This window comes from Opisthocomus hoazin, chromosome 4 (genome assembly GCF_030867145.1).
Source record: "Opisthocomus hoazin isolate bOpiHoa1 chromosome 4, bOpiHoa1.hap1, whole genome shotgun sequence".
Taxonomy (NCBI): domain Eukaryota; kingdom Metazoa; phylum Chordata; class Aves; order Opisthocomiformes; family Opisthocomidae; genus Opisthocomus; species Opisthocomus hoazin.
Window position 1 is genome coordinate 23,673,304 of NC_134417.1, and position 27,740 is coordinate 23,701,043.

The 27,740-nt window shown below is 50.3% G+C and overlaps 2 protein-coding genes across 2 annotated transcripts; both read left to right on the forward strand.

The window, feature by feature from the left end:
• Positions 1-7,770: 7,770 nt before the first annotated feature.
• EIF5A2 (eukaryotic translation initiation factor 5A2) lies at positions 7,771-15,000 on the forward strand. Its single transcript, XM_075418332.1, has 5 exons — positions 7,771-7,894; positions 8,130-8,316; positions 9,573-9,677; positions 11,269-11,400; positions 12,057-15,000. The coding sequence occupies exons 2-5, from the start codon at positions 8,152-8,154 to the stop codon at positions 12,114-12,116; spliced, it is 462 nt and encodes a 153-aa protein (XP_075274447.1). The 5' UTR covers positions 7,771-7,894; positions 8,130-8,151; the 3' UTR covers positions 12,117-15,000.
• A 1,113-nt stretch (positions 15,001-16,113) lies between these two features.
• RPL22L1 (ribosomal protein L22 like 1) lies at positions 16,114-18,107 on the forward strand. The gene is made up of 4 exons (XM_075418333.1): positions 16,114-16,220; positions 16,486-16,578; positions 16,974-17,095; positions 17,860-18,107. The coding sequence occupies exons 1-4, from the start codon at positions 16,212-16,214 to the stop codon at positions 18,002-18,004; spliced, it is 369 nt and encodes a 122-aa protein (XP_075274448.1). The 5' UTR covers positions 16,114-16,211; the 3' UTR covers positions 18,005-18,107.
• The last annotated feature ends 9,633 nt before the right edge of the window (positions 18,108-27,740 follow it).

A 27,740-nucleotide genomic window follows, 5' to 3' on the forward strand; every position in this document is an offset into this window, starting at 1 on the left:
CAGCATGTGTTGTCTTGTGCTGTTGGGGTTTTTTTCCCTCTGTACACCTCAGATGTATGTCCAAATCCAGGCAGGAGGTATTCTCCTGGCAGGGCACGTTTGCTCCCTAGGTGGTAACTGCTGTGCAAGCTCTCGGCTAAACCCCTTTGAAATGCGTGGCCCAGAGGTGAGACTGCGGGGCTGGGAGGCAGCAGTCCCAGGACGGAGAGCCCTGGAGACACTGGGAGCTGGCTCTGCGTCGGGATGAAACCTCACTGGAGGTGTGCCGGTGTCTAACCCAGCTGTCCTCACTATACAGCACACCCCTGCTTGCATGGACGCTGGTGCAACTTAAAACTTGGTGCTGGGGCCTCCCTAGGCATGATAGCCAGGGGTAGAGTTTGGGGAGATGGGGTTCGAAGCAGATGTGTCCCTGCTGAGGGCAGAGCCAGGCTGGGTTCCCTCCAGGGCGGGAGGATGGGACAGCAGAAGCGGGGAGGGTGCTGGCACTGGGGTCCTGGATGTCCCCGCTTGGTCCCTGTGAGCTGGCCAGTTTGTGCAAATAGAACAGCTCAAGCTATAGCCACACAACAGTCATACAGGTGGTTTAACACAAGAAAGGCTGTCCAAAACTGCTTTGCGAAAGTTCTGCTGAGCTTCTGAGGGGGTTCAGTCAGTGACAGTGTCAGTCATGCAGCAGCGAGGGGTCACTGATTTAGCAACACCCTGAGCAGCCAGTCTTTGTTTTCCCGTGTTCTACGAAGAGAATGATAACAGAAAGCCTGATCCAATTACTGTAATGGGGCACACGCATTAGTTTACCAAAGCCCACAACACTAACATTAACTTCCCAGAAGATCTGCCTGGGGGTTCAGAGCCACCTCAGTAAAGTGATTCTGTAAAACCAGTTGTCAGCGGAATGCCGTGTGTATACTTCATCAGGCTTTCTCTCCTTGTTTCATCCCACACCTCTATGAAGCTTTTGGCAAAGCCATATGAAGCAGGAGTCACAGAGCTAGCAGCCTTCCCGTGTCAGTCATTATTTTTTCCCGGTCTGCTGCCAGTGTGCTGTGAATTCTGTGGGCTGAGACACACCCCGAGTTTCACAGAATCACAGAATCACAGAATAGTAGGGGTTGGAAGGGACCTCTGTGGGTCATCTAGTCCAACCCCCCTGCCGAAGCAGGGTCACCTACAGCAGGCTGCACAAGACCTGGTCCAGGCGGGTCTGGAATATCTCCAGAGAAGGAGACTCCACAACCTCCCTGGGCAGCCTGTTCCAGTGCTCCGTCACCCTCAGAGGGAAGAAGTTCTTCCTCATGTTCAGACGGCACTTCCTGTGCCTCAGTTTATGCCCGTTGCCCCTCGTCCTGTCGCTGGGCACCACTAGAAAGAGTCTGGCCCCATCCTCCTGACACCCACCCTGCAGATATTTGTAAGCATTTATAAGGTCCCCTCGCAGCCTTCTCTTCTTCAGGCTGAACAAGCCCAGTTCCCTCAACCTCTCCTCGTAGGGGAGATGTTCCAGTACCCTCACCATCCTTGTAGCCCTCTGCTGGACTCTCTCCAGTAGCTCTTCATCTTTCTTGAACTGGGGAGCCCAGAACTGGACACAGTACTCCAGATGAGGCCTCACCAGGGCAGTGTAGAGGGGAAGGAGAACCTCCCTCGTCCTGCTGGCCACACTCTTCTTGATGCACCCCAGGATCCCATTGGCTTTCTTGGCAGCCAGGGCACACTGCTGGCTCATGGTTAACCTGTCGTCCACCAGGACACCCAGGTCCCTCTCCGCAGAGCTGCTCTCCAGCAGGTCCACCCCAAGCCTGTACTGGTGCATGAGGTTGTTCCTCCCCAGGTGCAGGACCCTGCATTTGCCCTTGTTGAACCTCATCAGGTTCCTCTCTGCCCAACTTTCCAGCCTATCCAGGTCACGCTGAATGGCAGCACAGCCTTCTGGTGTGTCTACCACACCTCCCAGTTTGGTGTCGTCAGCAAACTTGCTGAGGGTACATTCTAACTCTTCATCCAGGTCGTTGATGAAGAAGTTAAACAAGACTGGGCCCAGTACTGACCCCTGGGGGACACCACTTGTCATCAGCCTCCAACTAGACTCAGCGCCGCTGATGACAACCCTCCGAGTTCTGCCATTCAGCCAGTTCTCTATCCACTTCACCGACCATGTTTCCTCGCAGCAGCGGCTGCATAGAAGAGAACTCAAGCCTTCTCCTTCCAGGCTCCGACCTCCCATCAGGAACCCTCTCAGGCCACAATGGGACAACATGACTTCATGCTTTTTACCGCTATCATTTCATTTCTTTGTATATTCCTCTGGAGATGATGCTTTTCTCGTGCCGGGATGTCTCAGATCAATCCCGCGGGGCGGGCTGCAGCCTGGGACGGGATGTGGATGGAGAGCTCGGCGCTGCTGAAGGCTGCAGCAAGCCCTGTCCTCACCGGGGCTGCGGCGGGAGGATTAAGCTGATACGCTGGGCTGAGCTATCGCAACTGCACTGTTACCATGTCTGACAATGCAGGAAGGGGTCACACGAGTTGGTTACATCTGCAGACATGTTTACTTCTGTCTTTCACATCAGGCTGGTAATTAGGACTGTACGCTTTATCTGTCCCTGCTACATACAAGTTCCAGTTAAAACCTGTTCTTCAGACGCAGCTTGTTGAACCATTATTTTTATCACTCAGCGTTACAGTTTTACTAAGTTGCTAATAATTAAGAACATTTAAAAGACCGAGTCGTACTTATTAGCTAAAGGGTCGTTGCACTTTAGTTAACATGTGAAATATGGTCCCATACTGTGGCTGGCTAATAATGCAATATAATTAATAATCCCTGAGAAAGCATCTTGTCAGCAAGAGCTTTGACAGTGTTTTCCTAATGTGCTGAGATGACAGTCATTAAGAGTTTTTTGTTGTGTCAGATAAATGGCTAACAATATCTAGTTTCCCACTCTCTGGGCACAGTTTTAAAATTGGTTTGACTTCTCTAATCCAATAAACTCAGGACACTTGGCCCCATTAACACTTTCCACACTAATTTATCACAGATTTTTCTGCCTCATTTCAACTTGTTTTTCATCACTGAGAAGCACTCCCATCCATCTCCTGAGTCAAACAGCTGATGAGGATGACGATGAACCAAATACTACATCTGCAGAGACCAGGCCGTTGAGGCACGATGCATTTTCTGAGGCGCTCAATGTCCTTATCTCTCACTGACATCTACGAGATCTGAGGAATTACAAGGTGGGAGACCAGGTCTGGATCCAGCAGCCCATGTGAGCATGAGATTTAATTTAAGGTAACTGAGCCTGTGCTCAAGCGTTTCACTAAATCCTGAAGCAACACTGGCAAATTTTACCAGCGGCACGGCCTGAGGAGCTGTGCTGAAGGAATCTGCTCCCCAGCAGGGTGGCAATAGCTCCTGGCTGTAGATCCGCGGTCCCTAAACTGTACTGGTTGTGGGTGTCACTGCAGACCGGAGTCTTGGGCGGTGCCTTGGGGGTTTGCCTCCCGGTACTCTGCTCCAGAGAGAGCGGCTCTCGTGACTACGAAGAGCATACGGGCACCCCAGGTCACATGAGCCAGCAGTGTGCCCTGGCTGCCAAGAAAGCTAATGGGATCCTGGGGTGCATTAGGAGGAGTGTGGCCAGCAGGTCGAGGGAGGGTCTCCTTCCCCTCTACTCTGCCCTAGTGAGGCCCCATCTGCAGTGCTGTGTCCAGTTCTGGGCTCCCCAGTTCAAGAAAGATGAGGAGCTACTGGAGAGAGTCCAGCGGAGGGCTACAAGGATGAGGAGGGGACTGGAGCATCTCTCCTACAAGGGAAGGCCGAGGGAGCTGGGCTTGTTCAGCCTGAAGAAGAGAAGGCTGAGAGGGCACCTTATAAATGCTTCTAAATATCTGCAGGGTGGGTGTCAGGAGGATGGGGCCAGACTCTTTCTAGTGGTGCCCAGCGACAGGACGAGGGGCAACGGGCATAAACTGAGGCACAGGAAGTTCTGTCTGAACATGAGGAAGAACTTCTTCCCTCTGAGGGTGACGGAGCACTGGAACAGGCTGCCCAGGGAGGTTGTGGAGTCTCCTTCTCTGGAGATATTCAAGACCCTCCTGGACCAGGTCTTGTGCAGCCTGCTGTAGGTGACCCTGCTTCGGCAGGGGGGTTGGACCAGATGACCCACAGAGGTCCCTTCCAGCCCCGAACATTCTGTGATTCTGTGATCACTGTTCTGCACCGTTGCAGCCCCAGAAGGAGGGAGCAGCCAGAGTTACTACATGTTTTCCCTCTTCCTAGCGGGAGTTACACACGGTTCCCGCTAACTCAACGTTCCTGCACTGTCACCACCTGCCTCTGATCTCCAACGTGTGCCCAGGGCAACTCCCTGGGTAACTCAGACAGCACGGCTGTCTGCACACACTGCATTCAACCACGCTGGTCCGGCTAAGCGGTTGTGAGGACCACTGAAGAGGTAAGGGTGACCGCCGAGCAGGCAGAGGCAGCACTGTGGCAGTTTTCAAGCGTCCCAGGGCACGCAGCACCTCATAGTTGTAGGAACCACCCAGCGTCACAGAATCCCTTTCTCAAGGCCGATGCAAGGTGAGTCACTGGCACTGCACACGTTCTTCGCAGGCAGCAGCAGGTGAACGGCAGGATTAAAGCAGCGCCTGGAGCAGAGCGGGGTGCCTGTGGCAAGGGCACTGCAGAGGCTCTTTAGCTGGATTCATGCTGCATGGAGAGATTGTACGTGGGAGCTCAGAGGGTCTGATGAGCGCGTCACCATCCAGTGGAGCTGCGGAACATCAGTCCCCAGCCTCTCGCGTCCTGCTGCTCAGGATGTGCCCAGAAGCCAGTGTAAGCCCTCACCCCCAACAGTCAGGACACGTTGGTGGGATCCCAGGTAAGTCAGCTCAGCAGCTGAAGCAAAGACACTTGCTCAAGCTGGAGCAGTGTTGTTTACGCTGCTCTGCTCATTCCTAATCTTGCGACCCGAGCCAAGTCTTGCTGAATGAGCCTCCCTCTACATTCCCGTGGCGCTCACCCAGCGTGGCGGGGAGCAACGCTGGGTAAACTGCTCACCACTGCTCTGCGACCACCCTCTCTCAGGTGGCCTGCAGGGCTTTCCTACTCCAGCACCCCCTTCTCTCCCCCAGGCACCGAGGCCACCATCGTCGGTGTCCCAGGACACTGCTGCTCCCCTTGATGTTCCCCAGAGCAGTTTCTCCCAGAAGCCAGTGATGCACCAGGCCAGCAGCTGGAGTGAGCAGCCAGCGTAGGCAAGGCTGCACCCGCAGCTCGTGTCGGTGTAACCACCACCTCCTGCGCTTCAGAGGTTTGCTGGAAACAAGGAGGGATGTTTACCCCAGCGTGGTCGGAAACGCAAACTCTCCAGGCAAGGCTTGGTGCTTTAGGGCATCGGACATTTCTCCTGAACATCACTGAGAAGAGATACAACTCGCTCGCTTTAAACCTTCCAAGAGTTTTCTAACTCCGATCATTTCTGCAAAGCAATTCATATAAACACTTAGATAGTGGAACCAAAGCTTGAGAGCACACGGAGTCTGCTCAGAAGAAAAGATCTGTGTGTCATCCAGCTGTGCAACACTGGAAAGGAAATACATTTAAATGTGAAAGGCATTTTGTATTCACAAATATGCTTTGAAATCAAGTGGCTGTTGTTGTACAGAAAAATAGGATAATCACATTAGCACTTTCAAGAAACACACTTCAGAAAATAAATGTTGATCCAGACAAAGGAACGATGCCTGCAAGCGATGAATGACCGATGGAGCTGATTTCCAATTATTTTGTTGAATCTCTAATAAAGGCTGCCATGGAGTATTTGTCTTCTGTCTCAGAAATAAGTATCATGCACAACTCCACTTCAGCAAAAAAACTTGGTTTGGTACAGAAGATCTCGCGAGTCATCCAAAATGATTCTGTTAATTGTGGAAAATCAACCAAACTTATAATCTGATACTTGACAAAAGAAATTCTCATCAGTGCTTAGCCCCAGGCTGCCCCAGTTTGGGCTCAGAACAGTTGGTAGTTCTCTCACAAAGTATTTTATTAGAAGAAAAAAAGCCCTAGATCACGTGCAACTAGTCATACACTTGCAGGTAGACAAGTACACGCTGCACATGTAAGAACACTTAACAGAATGCCCCAGGCTCTGCTTATCAACCGACACAGAAGAAACATGGGCAGCTCCCCTTCCCAGGGCAAAGCGTATCATCTCCAGAGCGGGCTGGGTGAGGCAGCATCCACCAAAACCCCGGTGACAGAAGACAGTCACCGTTTCGACCTGCTGGAGGGTTATAAAGGGGCCCCGGGTAAATGAGAGCCAAACCTGTCTCCTGTGGTACACACTGTAGAGTTTGGAGTAGGATCTATGTAACCACGGGCAGGACCACAGGCAAACAGATCACACAGATTAACATGAATTAAACAAATGAACCCATGATGAACCATTTGAAAATGTGACGTTAAAACTTGCACCTGTCACAACCCCACTAGAACAGAGGCAACAATCTCAGGATCTCGGGGCAGAAAACGTCGGGGAGCGTGGTGCAGCCCACGGCGCTGATGGCAGAGGCCAGCTCTGACGACGCTGGCGCACATGCCACCGAATTTCTGTATTTTTCTCTTTGTCTGGTGTTTAAAGTAGGTGATCTGCGTGGCCCTGGGCAGGGCTGGGCCCCATCCATTGGCAGCTCCACAGCAGAGTTTTCAGTTGAATTCAAACAGCTAGAAGAGTTGCAGCATCTGATTTGGAGAGCGTCAACAAAAATAACCGTGTGGCCTGGCGCTGCTCGGGACCCATCCGTCTGGCCGGGTGGCTGCGTTCATCACCACACCGCTCTCCTCAGGCAGCGCAGGGGTAGAGGCCGGAGGCTACCGAGCGCTGCGCCGTGAGCGTTGCTGCGAAGGGGCAGGGCACGGAGCCATCAGAGTCGCACGTCCGCTGATGAAACCAAGCCTTCACCGTGGCTTCTGGGCTGCTTCAGGCCCTTTTGATTTAACGCAGCGCTCGCTTCTGATTATTCTGACAGGGGAAACACAAGGGTGTTTTCACAAGGGTGTGTAGCGATAGGGCAATCGAGAATGGCTGCAAACTAAAAGAGGGCAGATTGAGATATTAGGAAGAAATTCTTCACCATGAGGGTGGTGAAACACTGGCACAGGTTGCCCAGAGAAGCTGTGGCTGCCCCCTCCCTGGCAGTGTTCAAGGCCAGGTTGGATGGAGCTCTGAGCAACCTGGACTGGTGGAAGATGTCCCTGCTCATGGCAGGGGGGTTGGAACCAGATGATCTTTAAGGCCCCTTCCAACCCAAACTATTCCATGATTTGATGATTCTAATCACTAAGTGGACAAATCAGCTTTGCATTGACAGCTAAGCACAATCTCAAGAGGAAGCCTCCTCCAGTTCGTTTAAAAACCTAGCTTTGTCGCCGGGAAGGTACTGCAATGAGCGTCAACGGAAGCGGCCTCCAGAAGCGCCCCGGCGCCAAAATGGCGCCCGCGCGTCCCTAGCGGCCGCTTCCCCTGCACTTGTGCGCCTGCGCCAGCCGGGGGCGGGGGGAGGTGTTTGCCTCGGTATCAACGGCGGCGGCGAGGCTGCCCTGAGCCCAACCGCTCTCCGTAGGCGCCGGCTGAGGTGCGGGATGGGCGCGAAGGCGGGAAGCGCCCCTCCCCCCCAGCGCGATCAGCCAATGGACGGGGGCGGAGGGTGGCAGCGCGGGCCAATGAGCGCGGCGGCCGGCGGAAGCGGGAGGGCGGGGCGCGGCGCGGGCGCTCCCTCTCTCTCTCCCTCCCTTCCTTCCTTCCCGCCGCAGCGGTTGGGCGCGTGTGCGCGGCGCCGTGCCCCGGCCTCTCCCCCCCCTCCCCGAGCTCGTCCGCGCAAGGTAAGGGGCGGCCCCGGGCGCTCGGCCCCGCGCGGGGACGGGGTGAGGCGGGGCTGAGGGGAGCCGAGCCCGCCGGGCACGTGCGGCGGGGCGAGGCGGGCCCGTCCCGCCTTCGGGGCGCCGCCATCGCGCTGCCCTCCTCAGGGCGGGGTGGGTGGGTGTCGGTGCGGGTGTTCCCCCCCCCCCCCCCCCCCCCCCCGGGTCTCCGAGCCGACGCTCTCTCCCTTCCGCGCAGCCCCCTTCCCCTCCCGCCCGCCATGGCCGACGAGCTCGACTTCACCACGGGCGATGCCGGCGCCTCCTCCACCTACCCGATGCAGTGCTCGGCGCTGCGGAAGAACGGCTTCGTGGTGCTGAAGGGGCGGCCCTGCAAGATCGTGGAGATGTCCACCTCCAAGACCGGCAAACACGGGCACGCCAAGGTGAGCGGCGGCGGCACCAGGCGGGCCCCGATCCGCTGCGCACCCCGGGGGCGGGGGGTCCGTTCCGTCCCCTGCTCCCCTCGCCCGAGGGTCCCCGGTACCGCACGGCGGGGAGGGCTCAGGGCCGGGGCTTGATTTTCTCCCGTCTCCGTAGTGGGGGCAGAGTAAGTTCTGGAAGGGGGGGGTGCTGATGAAATCACCGGGGCGTGGTTGGGCTGCGCCGGCGCTACCCACCGGAGCGCTCCGCTCGCCGCCTGCACTCGCGGGCTGTCGCAATTGCTGAGCTTGGCTGGGGCCCGCGCTCTGTTAGATCGCCTTCCCGCGTACCGCCGGGGGCCTGCTCCGGCCCTGGCAGGCTGGCTCGCCTCGCTGCTGCCTTCCTTTCTTTGGCACCGAGCGAGGAGACGCTTCCCCCGCCTGCCTCCCGGCAGGGACATTCTCTGCTGCTGTCTGGGGCCGCAGTGCTGCTGCCGAAGCAGTTGGCTCGCGCACCTCTCCAGCGCTTGGGCCAAGGCTGGACTCCCCTGGCTTTCATTCAGCAGTGCTTTGTGGTGGGTATGTGAGAGTTTAGAGACAGAGCTGCTAAAGCACGGACTAGTCAGATTTGTAAGTTTCCACAACCTTGTGTGATATGTGTAGGTGGGTAAAGCATATAGGATTTGTCAAAGCTAGAATATACCAAGCCCTTGCCATTTTTTTCCCTCTCTCCTGCCCCTTGCTTTTTTCATGTCTTATTTTATTAGGCTGATTCAGTTTTCTTAAGTGGTGACACAGTTGTCAGAGTGAGAGGACCTGAGAAGAGCAGGCTATGAACTGGTAATGCGAGTGCTGGCTGTTGCTAGTGGGAAGGGAGGTGGGAGCTGCTTTAATCTCTGTGCGTGACCACCTCTTCTTTTGTCTTTAACCTTCACGTAGTCACCGACGCTGTTCTGTTTCTCAGAAAAGCTAGAATTTGAAGTAAGCATTCTTTTAATGGCCGCATACTCTGAGCTTTAGCTTATTGCTGTAAAACTACAGAAGGCTATGGAAGATAACAGTGGCTGACCTTCATTCTCATGTAGTGTTTCTATATTGTGCTGTGAAGAGGCCTGCTCTCAGTGCTCAGGCTGCTTTCATACCGCACGCAAAGGCCCTAGGCAGAACTGGTATTACACATCATCTCTTGGAAGACTAAATGGAACCAGCAATACCGATGGCAACGGCGTCTTGCTTCTCTAGGACCAACAGTAACCTGTGTTGTTTCTCTTTTGTTGTAGGTCCATTTGGTTGGTATTGATATCTTCACTGGTAAAAAATTTGAGGATATTTGCCCATCAACTCATAACATGGATGTTCCAAATATCAAGAGGAATGATTACCAGGTGAGTTAAGAGTCACAGTGTCCTTCCACACATTAAGAGGCTTTATACACCTGATACTGCCGCAAGTAAACTCTTCATCCCAAAACTTGCTTCTCGATTAATAAAGTACTGTTGTCAGAATTAGTGGAACTTGCCTGTCTAGACATGACATTGCTGAACTCGTAGCATTTACTGAATTGTTAAAACCGTTGGAGCTCACTGACGGAAAGCTCCTTACTGTGCTAACAACCTTATGTTATAGTAGCAATGTTCATAAATGACAGGCAATAGAGGTAATTCAGAACAGCGTGTCTTCTAGCTCATGTTGTAAGGTCGCTTCTTTATTCTTTATGATACTGGCATCCTGTAGAATCTGGAGAGGGCTTGTCCCTGCTGCAAGTTATTACTAGTTAAAGGATAGTCAAGATCTCGCTTCAAATAAATTTGAAACTAAGCACTTACTGTCATTTATAATTTCATTCTTACATAGGGTAGATGAATCAACAAGACAGTCTTAAGCTGCACCTGATGCCAATTCTAACTTGCTGCAGTGCTTTCTGCTCCTTGTGTGGAAGCTGGCTTTAGTTGATCTCGGGTAATGTTGTTGCTCCTGAGCTCTGCTCTGAAATATAAGTACGAAGGGCACTTGGCAAGCTGCTGTAACTTCTGTAATGCCTTCTGTGATACGGATAGAGAGTTCCGAAAAGCAGCACAATTAAGGTTCTGAGGAAGATGTCTGCTATCTTCCTGTTGTCTTGGGAGTAGTTCTGGTCAGGAACTGATACGTCCACATGAGCTGGAAAGCTGCAGCTGCTTGAGAAAGCCAAAGTTCAGAGTGTTGGCAACTCTTCAGGACAGCTGACGCTGTTTAAAGAAAGCGTGACTAGCCTGTCTTAGGACTTGGACCTTCCAAGAGATTCTTAATGTTACTTTGGTGGTCTTTCTCATCTTCTTGGGTCCTTACTGCTACTGAAATTCTTGCTTTTTATCAGACTCGTTAGGGCTGCCTTTTGGGTTTACCGTTACATATTCGAGGTTCCCTAACCTGCTCTGTCAAAGTAGCTGTTCCCCTTAGCTCAGGCTTTCGGTTAGGCTGAAAACAGCATTATAAAAGTGATCCAGAGCTTGGTGGGTGGTCCCTGATGTATTCATTAGCCTCAAATGTAAATTACAGTATCTTATTGTACAAATGAAGATACAGAAGTGCACAGTTCAACCGTCGTGTACTTTGTATACTTTATAAAAGCAATGCTGCTCAGTCAACACTGTTCCAGTTATTGTTTCTAATTCAGAAGCTGAACCAGTGACCTGGAAGGAGTACATCTTCAAACTCACAAGGATGGGTTTTGCAGTACCCCACATACTAGGAAGTAACCAGCAGTGTTCTGCTGATTCATAATAGCAGACTGGCTTTTGCTACAGTTGGCTCTGACTCTCAGCCCTCTAAACTGCTGTTAAAAATTGACTTAAATTAGGTTCTTAACTGTTACACACACAGTACTAAAGAATTGGTGTAATGGGTAGAGTTCACTGTGCCTTGTGCTTACTTCAGCTACTGCCTACTAGTGACTGCTGATGTTAAAACTTCCTAAAAGTGAGCTTCTCTTCACAGCTGATAGGTATTCAGGATGGGTATCTCTCCCTGCTGACAGAAAGCGGCGAAGTTCGTGAGGATCTGAAGTTGCCAGAAGGGGATCTCGGCAAAGAAATAGAAGGAAAATTCAATGCCAATGAAGATGTGCAGGTAAGTAGAGAGGGCAAACAGGAACACTTACGGTTAATTCCGCATGATTATGCGATGAAGGAGTCTTATTCTGATATTGACCATTCGTATCTCTCCGTGAAGAGCGAGTTAGAAGCATGGGAATTGGTGCTTTGAGATGCAGAAAGACTTTTGCACTGGAGCACTCAGCGTGGCTCTGAAGCCCAGCTCAGTTGACAGTGAGGTGGTATGGGGTTGTCTCTCAAATGCCTAGGTAAACCCTAGCAGTGCTGTCTGCATGGTGTGGATTGGAGCCTCCAGGCTTTCTTCATCGGGACCAAGTGTAGAGCTTTGTGGTGTAGCCTGAGCAGTCCAGTTAGCTGCGTTCGCAAACCTGTCTGCAAGTAGCTCTGCAGGCTGTAGTCTGTACTGGGCCACACCGTTTGCTAGTTTGACTCTACTGCAGGAGCTTTTTCATCTTCCTCTGTTGTACGAACCTCAAGCTGCCGGCAGAAGAGCAAATTGGTGGGAAGGGCAGATCCTGTGGAAAGTCTTCTAATGACTGAATTTCGCCAGCTTCAGCTGCCTCTTTTCTTCACGGGAGAGATGGGATAGATACTGAAATGTGAATGTCTGTAACTTCTAGGAGCGCTTCCTCTGGCGTGGGTTGGAGCTCACCTGTCTGTCTTGTCTTCCAGATATCCGTCATAAGTGCAATGAATGAAGAATGTGCTGTAGCCATAAAGCCTTGCAAATAAAGAGGATCGCCAGGCTCGGGCAGCTGCTCAGGTCTGGACCAACCACAGATCTATAAATTTGGTTCTTATTGTCACCAAAGCTCTGGCCTTCACAAGCAACCTCATTTCTTTTTTGAATTGTTAAAAAGCAGTGTTGGATTCTGGATTAGTGTTGCAGGCTAACTGGCAGTTTTCAAAATCACTGAGATTTTAATTCCTTAATTGTAACTATTTTAACATTCCTGTGGGTTTCAGCTACGGATCGAAGAAACCAAGCAGGTGTTACTAGTGGATATATTTTTATTTGCTTGAGCAAACAGTGTTTGTCTGTATGAACAGACAAAATACAGTATTCAGGGGCTTTTAGATAAGCTGGTAGGTATCTAGGATTATAAAGTGACCTAGAGCACAAATAGTATTTTTCTTGACATGTTTAGGTAGAACTGACAATAAAAGTAGCTTTTTTTTTTTAAAGCTTAAGTATTTTGTGGATTGGGACTCTTGCAGAACTGTAGGTGCCAATCGCAACTTTTAGACCGAAAAACTCAAGTGATCAAAAATGCCAGCTGGCTTGACCAAGCCCCAGTGGCCACGTGCAACTTAACTGTATTACCTCTGTATTCTTGTTTGCCAACTCGTTGGCTTATTGTAACGATAAACTGGTGTCAAAGCCTACCTGTGGTTTAGGCAGGCCGTTGGAATATTGGGTAGGTAAGATATAGATAGGTCAAGGGGACACAAAGGTGAGAATGGATGTTAAAAGCTATAGACTTTCACTCGAGGCCTTTGTCAGACTTGAAAAATAAAATAGAAAAATGCAGTTCAATTGCTTTCCTTTATTGTATTTAACTTAAACTAGAAAAGGGTGACAAACTCCATGGGAATCTGTTGCAGTGCTTCCAACTTTAGGTTTTAATCTTCAGGTTCAGACCATATTTTTGTAGCACAGGGACCACGTGTTTTTGAAAAGTGGGACAAACTGTAGCAATGAGCCTAAACTAAATGCATGCGATTCTTTTTAAAAAAATAAAACTACTGTATTTTCAAAATATAGACTTGACAGACAATACTGAACAACCATGGCTTAACTATAAAAGCAAATAAATTGCGACACAGTTATGAAAGCTAGCTCCCATCCAAGGGAGTTCTGAGTCACTGAAACACGCATGCATGCCTCTAACTATTTAGTAGCTTACCAGGCAAACGCAAGGCTTCACAGAACTAGTCGTGGAAGGATAGCTAGCCTGCTCCTCTTTAAGGTGTTCAAATTGAATTCTAAGACGTGGCGATTCTTCATGAGTGGGAAACTTTCTTAGCCCGTGGCTCAGACCTCTCTTCACAGTTGATAAATTGTTTTGTGAACTTGCCTTAAGCTTCAGTGGCTGTTGGCTAGTGGAGGACAACTTGTAAACACATGGCGTGCTGCCCTGGACAGCACACACAACTCGGACTCTGTTGGCAGCAAGACTCAGACTTCACGCTGCTATTAACTGCTTAAAATGTTTTCAGCTTAATAGTATGTGCTGTCTAATCCCCAGAGGGCTCACGGCAGCTGTCCTGAACTGCCCTTGTACATACTGTGGCAGGGCGTAGCAAATCTTGGAGGTCTAATGTAGATGGCAAACCCAGGCATTTTCCATAGATGTCTCGTGACAGGGAGAGCAGTACAGTGAAGGTAAAGACAGCAATAAATACACTCTGGTAATAAAGCACAGTTACCGGGGTCACCTGGCAGAAGTAGGATACTGCCACACGCTCTTGCCGAGCGCAAGACGCATCGCAGGTGAACTCTGAATAGCGCCTTGACTGAAACGGCAAAACCGCTTTTAAAACAGAGCTGTGAGTGCAAGAGATTGAAATGCACGCAGAACAGTTCTGAAGTGCACGCTGAATAGTTTGAGCTAGTCTGCACTACGCTCCTTTCTGCCTCTCCATCGAAGTGGGACCTGAAAGACAGGCTTGGTTGGCTTTGGAGGTGACAGAAACCCTGGATGATGGTCTTGACAGCAAGCAGAGCTGTGTGATGTCAGATGGGAAGTCATAGGTTGCTATGTCAAACTAAGGCGAGTTCTAATGCTGTCACCACATTACAAATACTTCTAATATGCTTGAAAACTACACGACTTGGATTTGTCCTTGTTCTGGTAGTGCTTTAGTCTACTTCCAGACGCCTGTCTGTCCTCTAAAATCGTGTTGGAAGACAGGTATTTGATGCCACTGGCCCACAATCTAAGCATTTATTTAGACTTTAAGCTCTCTGGGGCGAGGGCTGGTTTGAGTCCTGTTCCTACAAGTGGGCTCCTGGTCTGACTGGAGTTTTCAAGTACTACAGCAATCTGAAGGCAGAGGTTTTATGACCTACAGCTTGCTGGAAGAGCCCTCCTTGGGACTTACAGATGTCCTTCTATTACAACCTTCAGTTCTGCAAGATTCAAATGATCAAGTACTTCATTATAGGTTTGCTCTTATATACTTAGCTGTCTTTCGTGAAGCACTTCGGACACTATGGAAGTGCAGAGCATTGGCTCGTCATGCATGAAGTTTCCCATAGGTAATACATAAGCATGAGTCTTAAGCATAATCTCCAAGTTTCAGTCAGTTTAAAAGTTGCTTCTAAATTAGAACATGTATTTGAGGCATTTTTTCCAAAGTAAGATGTTTCAGTTTACTGTCAGAATCGTTTGCAACAAACTTTGTTTGTGATCAGTAGCCTATATAGATGCGTGTTTTTTAAGATCCCTAACCAGATGCTTAGGGAAATTCTCCTGCATAGCTTTACTTTAAAACAAGTCTTACCAATGTACTTGTTCTGTAGTACTTAAATTGTGTCAAAACCGAAAACTATAACCTTCTAATAGCTGATGCAATTGCTTAGAGTAAAGGCTGTGAAAACTAGGAGGTGAAGTATTTCCACTCCAAATAATGCATTTCTTTTTTTTTATGGCTCCAGTTCATCGAGTTTCTCTTGCTACTTTACAGAATTGGAAAGACTGCAGTGTTTCCTGCCTCAAATATTGGCAAGTAATACTTCGAGGTTTCAATAGATCCTTCTAATTTTTGCTTATAATGGTGGTTTTTCAACTAGGCTCTTGCTAGTTGAGCCATGTTCTCAGGGCTGGTTTTTTTTTTTTTAAGAAGTTAGCTGAATTTCATTGTTTTAACGTAACTGCTTTCAAGCCTTCTTGCAGGTTTTTCTAATCCACAATGTACCCAGAAATGGTGCGCAGTCTGTAGTTTCACAATACAGGTAATTTTACATGATCTGTAAAGAAGTCAAATTTGTTGACAGTTCAGACTCTTATGGTTACTGCAGGTCAGTCTCACAGAATTCCAAATTCAATAAATCCCACATTTTTTGGTTGAGTTAACTTAGAATGTAGTTTGTTACAGTAGAACTAAACTTCAGGAAAACAAACAAAAAAACCCCAACCTTGTTAAGGATATTTCGAGTATCTCGCTTGTACACCGAGAATGTCTGCGGAGGCGCAGATCCCGGGGGCCTTGTGCTGGGAGTGCGGTGGAGCCTCGGCGGCCTCCCCGGCACCTGCGCTCTGCGCCGGCGGCACCTGGCACCCGGGCGTCGCTTGGCTGGGGAACTCGAAAGGGAATCGTTTGTGTCGCAGAAAAGCCCCGCGCTCGGTCGCCCTGTGCTGTATGTTGTAACCCGACTGTTGAGGAGCCGTGACGGTGGCGAACCCCCGACCCTGTCAGCGGGCGACGCGGTTCCGGTGTCCGTTTCGGGAGCTGTACTGTGCTCAGCGCGCCGCGGGTGGTGCCGGTGCTGCCGGGGAGGGTCGCCGGGACCAGGCGGGCCGGCTCCGCGGCCTGCTCCGCGCCGCCGCCAGAGCAAGAGCCGCGCTCGCGTTCCTTGTCCGACAGACGGAAAATAAAGCTCAATAAAGAGGTGACTGGTTCGTGCTGACGCGCTGTGCCGCCTCTCTCTCTGGCGCCGAGCAAGCGCGGGCCCGCCTGTGTGCCCCGCCCCCTGCTCAGCGGGCCCTGGCTGCGCAGGCGCGCTGCCGCCCCGCGCGCTGCCTGATGACGTCGCCGGGCCCGGTATAAAAGCGCGGCGCGGGGCAGCGGCCTTCCTTTCTGAGGGAGCGGCGGGCAGGCAGCATGGTGCTGGTGAGCGGGCGGCTGGCGGGCGGGGGCCTTCCGGGGAGCCTGCTCTCCCCTTCCCTCCGCTCCGCTCCGGCGGGGGCCTGCAGCGGGCGGTGGCCGGGCCCGGGCTGCAGCCAGCCCCGCTCTCCGGGCTATGCCGGCCCGGGCACACCCTGCCGCCATACCCCCCCCCCCCCCCCCCCCCCCCCCCCCCCTTCGGCCTGATAAGCGTTTCCCGGGTACGTGGGGGTGGTTGTTGTTAACGTTGGGGTCTTTTTTGGTGTTTTAGCAAAAGGACAGAAAATCTAAAAAGTCAACCTGGAAGTTTTGCCTTGACTTGACCCATCCCGTGGAAGATGGAATTTTTGATTCCGGGAATTTTGTAAGTCACGGTTTCGCTCATGCTTCCTGCGTGTTGTGTAATGACAGCCTTACCCACTACGACAGCTGAGTCACAAGTTAAAAGTTACATTTTAAACTAGCAAAATCAACAGCTATTATTTAAATTATCTTTTGACGTTTCTTGGGGTTTGAAGCCTTTTACAGACGAGGTGCTTCATACCTGTGCATGAACAGAACTGGTTTGAATTGTATCCTGTTTTAGCACAAGAGTGATTATTGTAATTGCGCACTCTAAAATCTTACTGTATTGTAAATAACTTGCTATGCAGATGTAAATAAATGGTGATTTTTAATATTGCTCTGTGGCTAGGGTCCCTTCCCTAGTTCATACCTAGGGTGCCATTCCCTAGTGTTGTTTGTTCAATGTTGACACAGGAACAGTTCCTAAAGGAGAAGGTTAAGGTCAATGGAAAGACTGGAAACTTGGGGAACACTGTTCACATTGAACGTCTGAAGAACAAGATCACGGTGACATCTGAGAAGCAGTTTTCTAAAAGGTTGGCGTAGGTTCCCTTCTGGTGGGCTTGCACGGATGGATTTTGGACAGCCGTATGTTGAACATGACGTATTCTGATATGTGCAGAGAAGGTGTTAGCGCTGACCTTTGTGGCGCTTACAAATGCTAGCGAAAGGTGTAATTCAAACAAATCTATAATACTAGATTTTGAAAAAACTGCTTTTTTTAAAACACAGGGTTTGATTGCTAGTTAATGCTCCCTCTAGTGTAAGCGTAGTAGTACGGAGGAGCTTTATGTAGGTTGTTAGAAGTATGTCAAGGAAGGAAATGCTTTTAAAAGTCATACTGAATACATGTTGTGGGTGGCTGCTTTATTACTTAATTTGTTGTGTTAAAGTGTAGCTGTACGCAGTATGAGTTGTTGCAAAAGAGCCCCTTAAGTCAAACGAAGCCTCCAGCCGCTCGGAGCGTTAGGGCGTGCAACAGATGAGTGCAGTGGCGAGAGGTACAGTTCTTTCCCTGCCCTTCCCTGCGCTCTGCAGACGCACCGATGTCTGTTGCATTAGACCAAGGTTGAGAGCCACTTGCTACTGGCATTGTGCTGTGTTGTCAGAGAGTATCAATTATAAGTTCTTATATCTGGAATGAAGATATATGTTTATTGTATGTTGGATGTGATCATTTTGTATTTCTGAATGTAATTAGTGTGGTGTTGCCCTGCTAGAGTTATGCGTTGGGTGGAGTGCAGACAGTAGTAAGGGTTGTTGAAGGAGAAGGTTCTGATGTAGAATTACTGTTTTTAAGGTACCTGAAATACCTCACCAAGAAATACCTCAAGAAGAACAACCTGCGTGACTGGCTTCGTGTCGTTGCGTCTGACAAGGAGACGTACGAACTGCGCTACTTCCAAATCAGTCAAGATGAAGAAGGATCGGAGTCTGAGGAATAATTGAAGCTTAACTTTATACTCGGTGCAGCGTACTAAAGACCAGAACATCTATTTATAAGAACACTTAACTTATTGGTGAATAAAGATCTTGTACTCTGTTTGACAGAGCGTGATTAGTTTTTTAGCCTTCTTCTTAAATGCTAAATAAAGGCCAGCACAGGGAATCATTTGATGTGCAGCTTTCCTCCCATTGCTAGAAATCAGAGCTGTTCAACGTGGTGTCAGTGAAAGTCCAAGTAGAAGAGAACTGAGCCCTTCGCCCAGCACACATGTGGGACGGTGACATCGGTGTTTGGTCATGTCTGTACAAGCAACGCTAGAGCTTTTTGTGACTACAAGTACCAGCTCCTGCTAATTTAAGTGGAGCTAATGATGATTAAATTGGTTAAAAAACAGACTTAGACATTTTAAAAGAGAAATATTTTATTTCTGTGTGATTTAGGTAGATCATTAATTGGTTTCAGTGCTGTGTAACCACAAGTCAGATGGGAGTTGGACAAATAAAGATTCGTGAGCCAGGCTTGTATTAGGTGGACAAGTAAGGAGGTAGAGAGGCATCTCGCTGCCAGCACCTGGCTGGGACAGCTTAGAGGGAGCGCCCAAGGGGTGCTGACAGTGACCATTAAACCCACACAGGTGTGTTGGCTTCTGTGGTGATGTGTGGTGTTGGAAGTATTTCTTCAGTACGAGTGGCAACTTCTTCACCGCAACACGAATCACTCCAATTCCTCTAAACTAGTGCTTTTGTTTATGTGATAAAAAGAGAAATTTGATTAGTTTTTGCTATGAATAAGTGATATTTGTGAGCCTGCAGCTGCTGTAACTCTTGCACGCATTTGTGTTTCAGTACTGGGTGCTCGCAGGCTGGTAGTATACTCTGCGTGGGATTAATTAGAGTATTTACTCTCAGGTTTCAGTGCAGTGGTGAACTCTGGAATTAGTAATGCCGTATTTGTTTCATATCATAAAACGGGGATGCCTGTAGGCTCCGATACTGAACTTTGTGCTTGGACAAATCTGCTGGTTTGGGCTGAATTGTTTAATTTCCTGATGATTTTTTTTAAGTTGTTATTTCAGCATTGTTTTTGCTGGCAGACCTCTGAGACAGACTATATTAGAGAGCTGCCAGAGCACAAAGCAGTGCGTTAACCGCCATGTGACACCTACTTGTGCTAATCCAAATGGAAAGCGCCGAAGGGGAGATGAACATTGTCAGCAGCCTCGGGGTCTCATTTGTCGTTTCTCAGTTTGGCTGAGCAGCTGTTCCGCAGCGCGGCCCGGGGAGAGAAGCGGCAGCGGAGCAGCAGGTACTGGTGTGATCCGTGCCTTGTTGACGTGTTTCATTCGGCTGTTTCGGAGCTAGCGAAAGGCAGGGAGCAGCGTGTGGCTGGCTGCAAGGCTGAGGGCTATTTCCTAGCTGGTGTAGGTCGAGCTTTGTGTGCTTCACCAGAAATAACTTCAAACACCTGAAGTCCTGCCCTCTGACCCAGGGCGCTGGGTGGTGCCAGAGTGCTGCCTTGGAATTTCCTGTTTGAGAGTTTTGAAGCAACAAGGGAGGATGGCTATGTTCTTCCTCTTCTGGAAATCCAGAAGGTTGCTTGCTTCAAGTCGTTCCTGTACTGGTGATTGAACAAGCAACTTTGTTTTTCACAGTAAAGCTGCAAACATTTGAAAACCTCTGGTCTGTTTTCCTTGCTGCACCAAGTTAAGCAAGGAAGGGCATGGCTCACAGTTGTAGTTCAAAACCCATCCCCACCTATTTTTTCCGAGTTGCGCTTTTATCTGACCGTATGTCCTCTACACTAGGCTGACACAACAGAGCTGCTCTGATTAAATGGAACGAGCACAAACGCAGTCGGGTAGTAGGGTTGTTCTGCCTTGGTACTGTTCCTTTGACAGCAGGCTGACAGCCACCGGTGTGGTGGTGTAGCCAGCAGATACAGATTGTCATTAGTCACAGGGTAGGAAAACAAGGCCTGGGATTTCAAGCAAAGCAACGTGTTCCATAGCTGGCTTTGGAGGATAGCTGCCAAAGTGCTCGTGTGAGCTTTGTTACTCACTGAGCTTCACTGCAGTGGGGATGGAGTCTAGGAATTCCATTTGCCTAAGCTTGAAAACAAGGTCGAGGTTGAAAAAATAAAATTCCAAGTTTCTGAGAATAATAAATCCAGGTGTAGAGTGCTTAAGACATTTAAGAAAATTTTCCTTCCTCTATAGATAGCAGGCAGAGGTTTTTATTTTATCCCCGTGTTGCTGGCTGTGCCCGGAGTGTCCCATCCAGCTCCACTCTTCAGTGCGTGCAGGCAGGCGGTTACAGCTCCCCGGGCAGTTAGGAGCTGTGTCAGGCTCGGTTGGGGTGCCTGTGTGTGTTATGGGTGGAAACCACAGGGGGGGGGGGGGGTGTTAATGCTTAAACAGAATGTTTACAGTATTGTTGTTGATTGTTTTGTGGAGAAAAATAGCTGGAGTACATAGATGAGAAGCCAACCCCAGACAAAGCTTCAGAAAAATGATGATTCTTTCGTAGTATCATGTATTTCCCAGCTGAAGAGGCCAGGTGTAATGCAGGTGGCAGGCAGGAGGCAGCCTGTTACGGTTCACAGAAGGTAATTAATACAAATTCTGCAGACTAGAATTGAAGTTGGCTTTTTTAAGAGCCACGGGTCAGTGTTTGGTGGGGTCTGACTCACTGAGATGGCAGCTCTGATGGCAGCTCTGCTGTGCCAGGAGCTACCAGGTATCTTCACTGGGGGGCTTGGTGTGTCAGGTTTTTTTTTTCCGGCTACAATCTGCTGCAAAATAACCAGTTTTGTTCATCTATTTTGAAAGTTAAAAGATTGCGAACAGCTTGAGAAAGGACAGGATTGGTTGTCGGAATTTTCCGTATTTAGTGCTGGATGGACAAGAGCCCAGAAAAGCCCTGCTCGAGGGAGGGACGGGCTCTCCTCGGCGCTGCGGGGACATGCGCTCCTGCGTCAGCCTGGCCACGGAGCTGCTGGGAAAAATAACGCACCCACAGCGTGGAAACTTTGCAGGAGGCCAGGGCTGCGGCCCCGCTACGGCTCCGCAGTAACGGGCTCACGTCCCGGATGATGCTCGGGGTGCTTTAGGATTTCCAGAAGGGATAAGCACGAGATCCAGCAGGCCTGAGTGCTTCGGGAGCACCACTTTGCCTCCGCCTAGCTGAGACCCCCAGTTCATCAAGCCAGGAGTTTAGTGTGGGAAGAGGAATGATCTTTGCAAAGCACCGATTGCACTGGTGGCGCAGCAGATGGGCTGGGATCAGCACCTGTGAGCTCAGGGCTTAGGAGGGCAATGGCTCCACAACTCTTAACAGGCTTTAATATAGCCAAAATTATATGTGTATATATATATATATATATTCTCCCCCCCTTTCATTTTTCAGTAAATGTTTCTCCCCTGCATTTCTCAAAAAATGTTTTTGCTGCTCTCTTCCAAATCAGCTCATGAGAGGCCTCCCACACACGGAAAATTTCAATGTCTGGCAAACGAAAACTGAAACAGAGATTTATAAGCGCAAGAGCTACGCGGCTGTTGCCAGAGCAGCGGTAGCAGCCCCACATCGGCTATTTATGTGTGAGCATACAGAGGTATTATATTTCTGCACCATCAGTCTCTATCGCCTCTACTGCAGCAAAATCCTCACTGACTTCCAAGAAATAAACCCCAGCAAACCCCACGGGAGTTCACTAATCCTAATGATCACTGGTAAAAGTCACTTCTAAATGGCCTTGCATGCCCAGTGCTTTCTGTCCACTTGCCCTTCTGGCCTATAGTCACATCAGAAAACGGCTTTATCATATACCTAAAAGCAGTAAGGTCAGAAATAAAGAGGTAAATAACAGCAGGAAAGATCTGACAAATGTGTCGGGGTGCTAACATATGCGATAGACCTGGCATGTGGTGGGTATTAAAGGAGGTGCGGTCTCAACATATTCACCAAACATCAGCACAATGTAATTAGAAACGGAGAGGCCCATGGAAAAATAAATACTCCATGATCGCTTCAACGTACCCAACAGCAGGAAATGAGCTTCGGTGGTGGGAGTGATCTGGTTACACCAAATATAGACAAAAAAAAGGAAAAAATGTTTGATTTAAAGACAAAAATAAAACAAAGACTTCTCATGGGGCAGATCAGAAGGGATCGAACGGCTCCTTGCCCTCCCCATGTCGTGATGCCCCATCAGGTTTCTGCCTCGCCCCAGTTCGCTGACCAGCCCCATCGCCCTGCCCATCAGCCCTCGCAGCAGCACACAAACACTGAAGGCAGGTGAAGGAGAAACAAGGAGTGAGCCAGAGGCACGGAGGAAGCTCCCCTGGACACCCTGTAGAAAAGCCCCAAGGTTGAAGATGTGGCGGAAGGAGACGTCACACAGCTGGAGCAGATGTGCACCCCAGGGCTGGGCTGGCTGGGAAACACTTCGGCCAGCAGTGTGTGGCTGCTCATGAGCGCAGCTCCTCCGGGATGGGTGCTGGGGGGGCAACCCGGGGGCACAGTGTGGGCACCGTCCCATCTCAGCATCAAAACCCACCGGGCACGTCCCGCTGCTAGCCTCCGGACCTCTGCCCGGCTTGGCCCACCGACACAGGGCCAGGTACATGCCCGTGGCACGTACGTTTTTGGCAGGATGCTGGTGGAAAGCCACTTCTGGTCTTGCCTTGGCCCTGCAGCTGCTATCTGAGCCCCAGTTTGTGCTAAAGCTGATGTTTGAGCAAAATGCTGTTGCAGAGCACAAACCGTAGGTGGGAGGAGCAGCCCGGGATAACCAGGCCAAGCAGCTGAAACAGCCCCGAAACACCGTTCAAGTACGACCCTGTACAGCCCTCAAGGAGGGGGTTGAGGGGTGGGGGGGGGGGGGGGGGGGGGGGTGGGGGGGTGGGGGGGGGATGTTCCATGACCCCTCCGAGCCTGGAGACTGGCGTTAGCAGCTTTTTGTACCTGAATCCCTTTGCTCTGGGGACTAATAAACTCACAAAAATACGAAGGAGCCATCAGCTGGCAGAGATTTCCCCTTGCTGTACATTCATGCTGGATTTAAACAACGAATTAAGAGATAAATGCTTTAGTATTCTATTAACAGATCTTTTTTTAATAAGCAGTTTAACTTGCAAAGACAGTTCAAACACCCCATCCCCACAACAGCAAATATAAAGCGTGATTTATGTCTCAGTTTTGTTATAATGCTTTTGCCATCAGGTTAGGGTTTTGGTAGGGCTTTTAAATGGGAACATAGGACACTGGGCATTTTTTTTTTGACAGCCCATTGCCCACATGGTGGCACAGATATTTCCCCTGTGCTGATGGAATGCTCTGAGCCCAACCTCTGGGTGCCAAAGCCAACACTGGCATCAGCATCTTCCTAACCGCTGGCACAGGGAGCAGGCAGCAGACAGCAGGCACTGAATCATAAAGACAGCAAGGTGCCCAGACAGCAGAACTGAAAGCAAATAAATTGCTGCTGTTTGATGCAGAAGAGCAAGGTGCTCCAGCCGGGGAGCCCCCAGCTGCCCTGCTCCTCAGCAGGGACAGGCGAGGGGGTGTTCAGGCATCCCTGCTCCCGACTCGGTAATGCTTTCCTGCAGAACTGCATTCGTTAGTCCTCCTCCTTCCATCTCAGAAAATATTTACACTGTTGGAAGATAACAGCGCTGAGATAGGTGTGGTTTTTGCTGACACAGCGGGCTGGGAGCTGTAAACTTTCCACATTTCTCCCCAGCAGTCGTTTCAGAGCTCTTTCTCCTGCTCCAGCCTGGGATGCTGAGACCCCCGGGGGGTGGGGTGGGGGGATTGGGGGGTGGGGGGGGTGGGGGGGGTGCAATGGGGCACAGCACGGGGCTGGCAGGAACTGTGGGGTGGTCACCAAGGGACAGCTCAAGCATTGTGATTGGTGAGAAGCCAAAGCAGGAGGGTCCTGCCATCGCTCTCGGCTGTGCAGCACCCACCACGTGCTCCAGCGACCCATGTTTTCCTCCCTGTGCAGGTTTTGGGCAGGTGGGTGTACACTGGAAGCAAGGATCAAGTCTTACTTTCTCTGGATAGCCTCAGGACTAGGGACGCTGCTGTAGAGCATCACAGGAGCATTAACCCTTTGGAGGTGGCGGGTGTGCTACCACAGCTTCCACACTGCTGTGATACACAGCTATTTCCATGAGAAACCGTACTGGAGCTGAAAAATGCTAATGAAAACCAAACACAGGAGCCCCCTCATGACGCCAGCTTTGCTAGTAAATCTAAATTGCCGCAGTGACGCGGCTGACAGGTTACAGCCTCCTGCCAAGACGTCTTCGCTAGCAGCACTGCGACAGCAAAGTGGACAAGAACCATAGAAGCACACCAGAATTTGTGGTATTGGCTTAAAAAGCATGAGGTTGAATAATGAATTATTTTTTACTCCTTTGCAGTTGAAGGAGTAGTGTTTCCCAACTCTTCTTGGCAGGAGAGTTAGAAATTAATTCACTTTGCAACAGGACAAGGGGCAACGGGCACAAACTGAAGCTGAGGAAGTTCCAGCTGAACACAAGGAAGAACTTCACTCTGAGGGTGACGGAGCCCTGGCCCAGGCTGCCCAGGGAGGTTGTGGAGCCTTGTTCTCTGGAGATATTCAAGACCTGCCTGGACGCGGTCCTGTGCAGCCTGCTCTGGGTGACCCTGCTTCGGCAGGGCGTTGGACCAGATGACCCAGAGAGGTCCCTTCCAACCCCGACCATGCTGTGATTCTGTGATTCTGTGTGTGAAATATTATGTGATGCCAAGGGCTGAAGTTTTAAGCTAAATACATGGAAAAAGCTGTAGTGGTTCCGACCAAAGGTTCTGGACCCCAGTGCCCTCCCTTCAGCGGGGGTCAGGAATAGGAGGCAGCATCAGCTCCACCCACTAGACTGCAGCAGCTCGTGGTTAGGGACTTTCCAAGGCAGCGCTGGTACCTGTGTGTTCAATAACCCTCGGCAGATTCCTTTCCTACCAGAAATTAGTTCAATTCTTTCTCCAAGCACCAGCTATTGCTAGGCTTGCAGTTAGACAAAAGCAGCATCTCTGTGAACGCAGCCGAAGCTGGAGCCGAAGGAAGCAGGCGTGTTCTGAAGCAGAGGTCAGGGCGGCCCTCCTGGGGGAAGCAGCGATGCCCAGGGAGGAGGGTTTCTGCCTGAGCACTGCTGGCTCCCGCTACATCTCTCTGCTCCTCCTCCATGGGCAAAAACACATCCACCCACCAAAGGGCAACTGGGTGCTCCATTTCAGGCACAAGATGGGCCAGTTTGCCCACCTCCAGCCCTCTGCAGCCATTTGGCCCTTCGGAGGAGAAAGCCCTTAATTAAGTGTGGCACAGGATCGATCCCAGCCCCAGTGCACGCGCAGAGCCCAGGGCTGGGCACAGGGCGTGAACATGACCGCAGCACAGCAATATCAAAATGATATATTTTTTAAATAGAATTATTATTTATAATAATATACAATGTATAAAATATATAGATAATGTATAAATAAAATACAGGTATGTAGATTATATGCAAATATTAATACATATAGTGTATATATATGTATAATCCCCAGGGAAAGTGCCTCTCAGAGGACAGGGATGACAGTGGCAGGGCGCTGGCAGCATCTCAGCTTGCAGTGAGTGCTGAGCCACCGCACAGCCCCGGACGCCGTCAGGGTACCTCTGTAATTACATGCTGCTGCCCACAGAATCACACCCGTGTATTTGGTGGCAATCCAGAGCGCCGCACCTTGGGTCTGGGACCAGCTTTATGGCACTTGGTTAGCGGGGAGAGGAAATCTGCTTTTTCTCACTGACTTCTGACCTTCAAAGCTCCGGAGGGTGCTTCTCCTCTCCCCCCCAAACACAATAAAGAGGCATAAAGTGACCGATGTTTTTGCAGGTGCAGAATGATCTGTTGGGAGAGCAAACTGCAGAGTTTGTGATATAAAGCTGCAACTTTTCTGCTCACCTGTAGCAGGAGCTTGTTTCTAACATCAACCGAGTAATCAAAAAAATGAATAAAGCCCATAAAATGAGAAAGCAGGCAAGAACACCCCCAGCTTTCATTCCAGCACATTTTGAGGGGGCTTCTCTGACGCTCCTCACCAAGCAATGTCGCCCTGGGAAGGGGCACAGCATGGGCTGCCTCCTCCCTGGAGCTCTGCGGCTCCTTGCTGGGGTGGGATTGGAGACCTGGAGCAGAAAGGGCATTTTCCTGCTGTGCACGAAAACCTCCAGGCTGGGCTCTGGGGAGAGCTCTGCTTGCTCGTCGAGAAGTTATTTCTGTCGGTTGCCTGATTCCTTTGGGTCTCTCATGTTGTACGCAGCAAAGTAAAAAGGGTGATGATTGTAAGAATATTTATGGTCATGCGTGCTATCCTGAGCTTTGCTAAGCCCCAGAAGCAGCTGGGTTGCCTAATTCCCTCTCAAACAAACAGCATTCCTATGCCAGCCCTGCCTCAGAATTTTGCAAATGGACCTTACAGAATCCAGCTCAAAAATCGAGTGCTCCGGGGCAGCCGCAGCCAGCACCATTACTCCGACCCAGGGGAAGAGAGAAGGTGAGAGCAGTGTCTAGGAGCGGAGTGAGGGAGGGAGCAGTGAACATGGGGGTGCAGTTAAGTTCCTTCCCAGTTCACACATCGCTCTCCTCCTTTCCAGACAGCTCCTGGAGCCACCGAGCCACCGCGGTTTCAGGCCCAGTGCTTGCAGAGGTGCTGGCTTGTGGGAAAACGCCTTGCTGGAAGGCAGGGATGGCAGGGCTGGCTGCCCGCGCTGGGCAGCGTGACCCCGCTCTGGGCTGCAGACTCAGCAAACGGGCAGTAAACAGGTCGCAGACAAGCCGTGGAGCAAGAGAGAGCTGCTGAAATGCTGGAGCAAATGATACCAAAGCGATGCCCTCAGAGAGTTACAATGGGCAATCCATACGAAGCAACGCGGACCGTTCATTCATTCTTTACACCGATATTTGGGACGGCTCTGTGGTTTAGCTGTTGGTTTGAAATTCACTGCACAAGCATTTGTCTGAAGTTGGAAGTAGAGGTGAAGCAAAGCTGCAGTCATTGTTCATAACCCTTCCCCGGGTTGTGACAATGGTCCCGATCCATTGCCCATGTCAGGGTACGGTAACGGGAGAGCTCGCTTCCAAGATGTAAAACGCAGCGGCAAACTCTGTCTCTGCTGTACAGGGGGAAGATCGCATTTTGCCCCAAAATATCTGCAGTCGTGTCCTGCCCAGGACCATACCCTGTAGGCAGGAGACAACCCAAACTCCCTCGTTCTAGCCTGGATCGGCAGCAGCAGCCATGGGCTGATGGTCCAGGCTTGGCCCCACCAGCGGCTGAGATCCAGGACACCTTGTCCTCGCTCATGTTGCAACTCAGCTGCACCAAAATATCATAGAATCATAGAATCATTAAGACTGGAGAAGACTTCTAAGACCATCAAGTCCAACCATCAACCTAACACTACCATGCCTAGTAAATCATGTCCCAAAGTGCCATGTCTACACATATTTTGAACACCTCCAGGGATGGTGACTCCACCACCTCCCTGGGCAGCCTGTTCCAATGCCTGACCACTCTTTCAGTAAAGAATTTTTTCTTAATATCCAATATAAACCTCCCCTGACATAACTTGAGGCCGTTTCTTCTCATCCTATTGCTGGTTACCTGGAAGAAGAGACCAACACCCGCCTCACTACAACCACCTTTCAGGTAGAGAGCGATACTGTC

Excerpts from the sequence above, each read along its gene's own strand:
- RPL22L1 (XM_075418333.1), top strand. Across the intron at positions 16,579-16,973 it reads TTTTTGATTCCGGGAATTTT|GAACAGTTCCTAAAGGAGAA; the intron begins GTAAGTCACGGT and ends ATGTTGACACAG. Across the intron at positions 17,096-17,859 it reads GAGAAGCAGTTTTCTAAAAG|GTACCTGAAATACCTCACCA; the intron begins GTTGGCGTAGGT and ends ACTGTTTTTAAG.
- EIF5A2 (XM_075418332.1), top strand. The coding sequence starts at position 8,152 with ATGGCCGACGAGCTCGACTTCACCACGGGCGATGCCGGCGCCTCCTCC. Across the intron at positions 8,317-9,572 it reads GCAAACACGGGCACGCCAAG|GTCCATTTGGTTGGTATTGA; the intron begins GTGAGCGGCGGC and ends CTTTTGTTGTAG. Across the intron at positions 9,678-11,268 it reads TCAAGAGGAATGATTACCAG|CTGATAGGTATTCAGGATGG; the intron begins GTGAGTTAAGAG and ends TTCTCTTCACAG.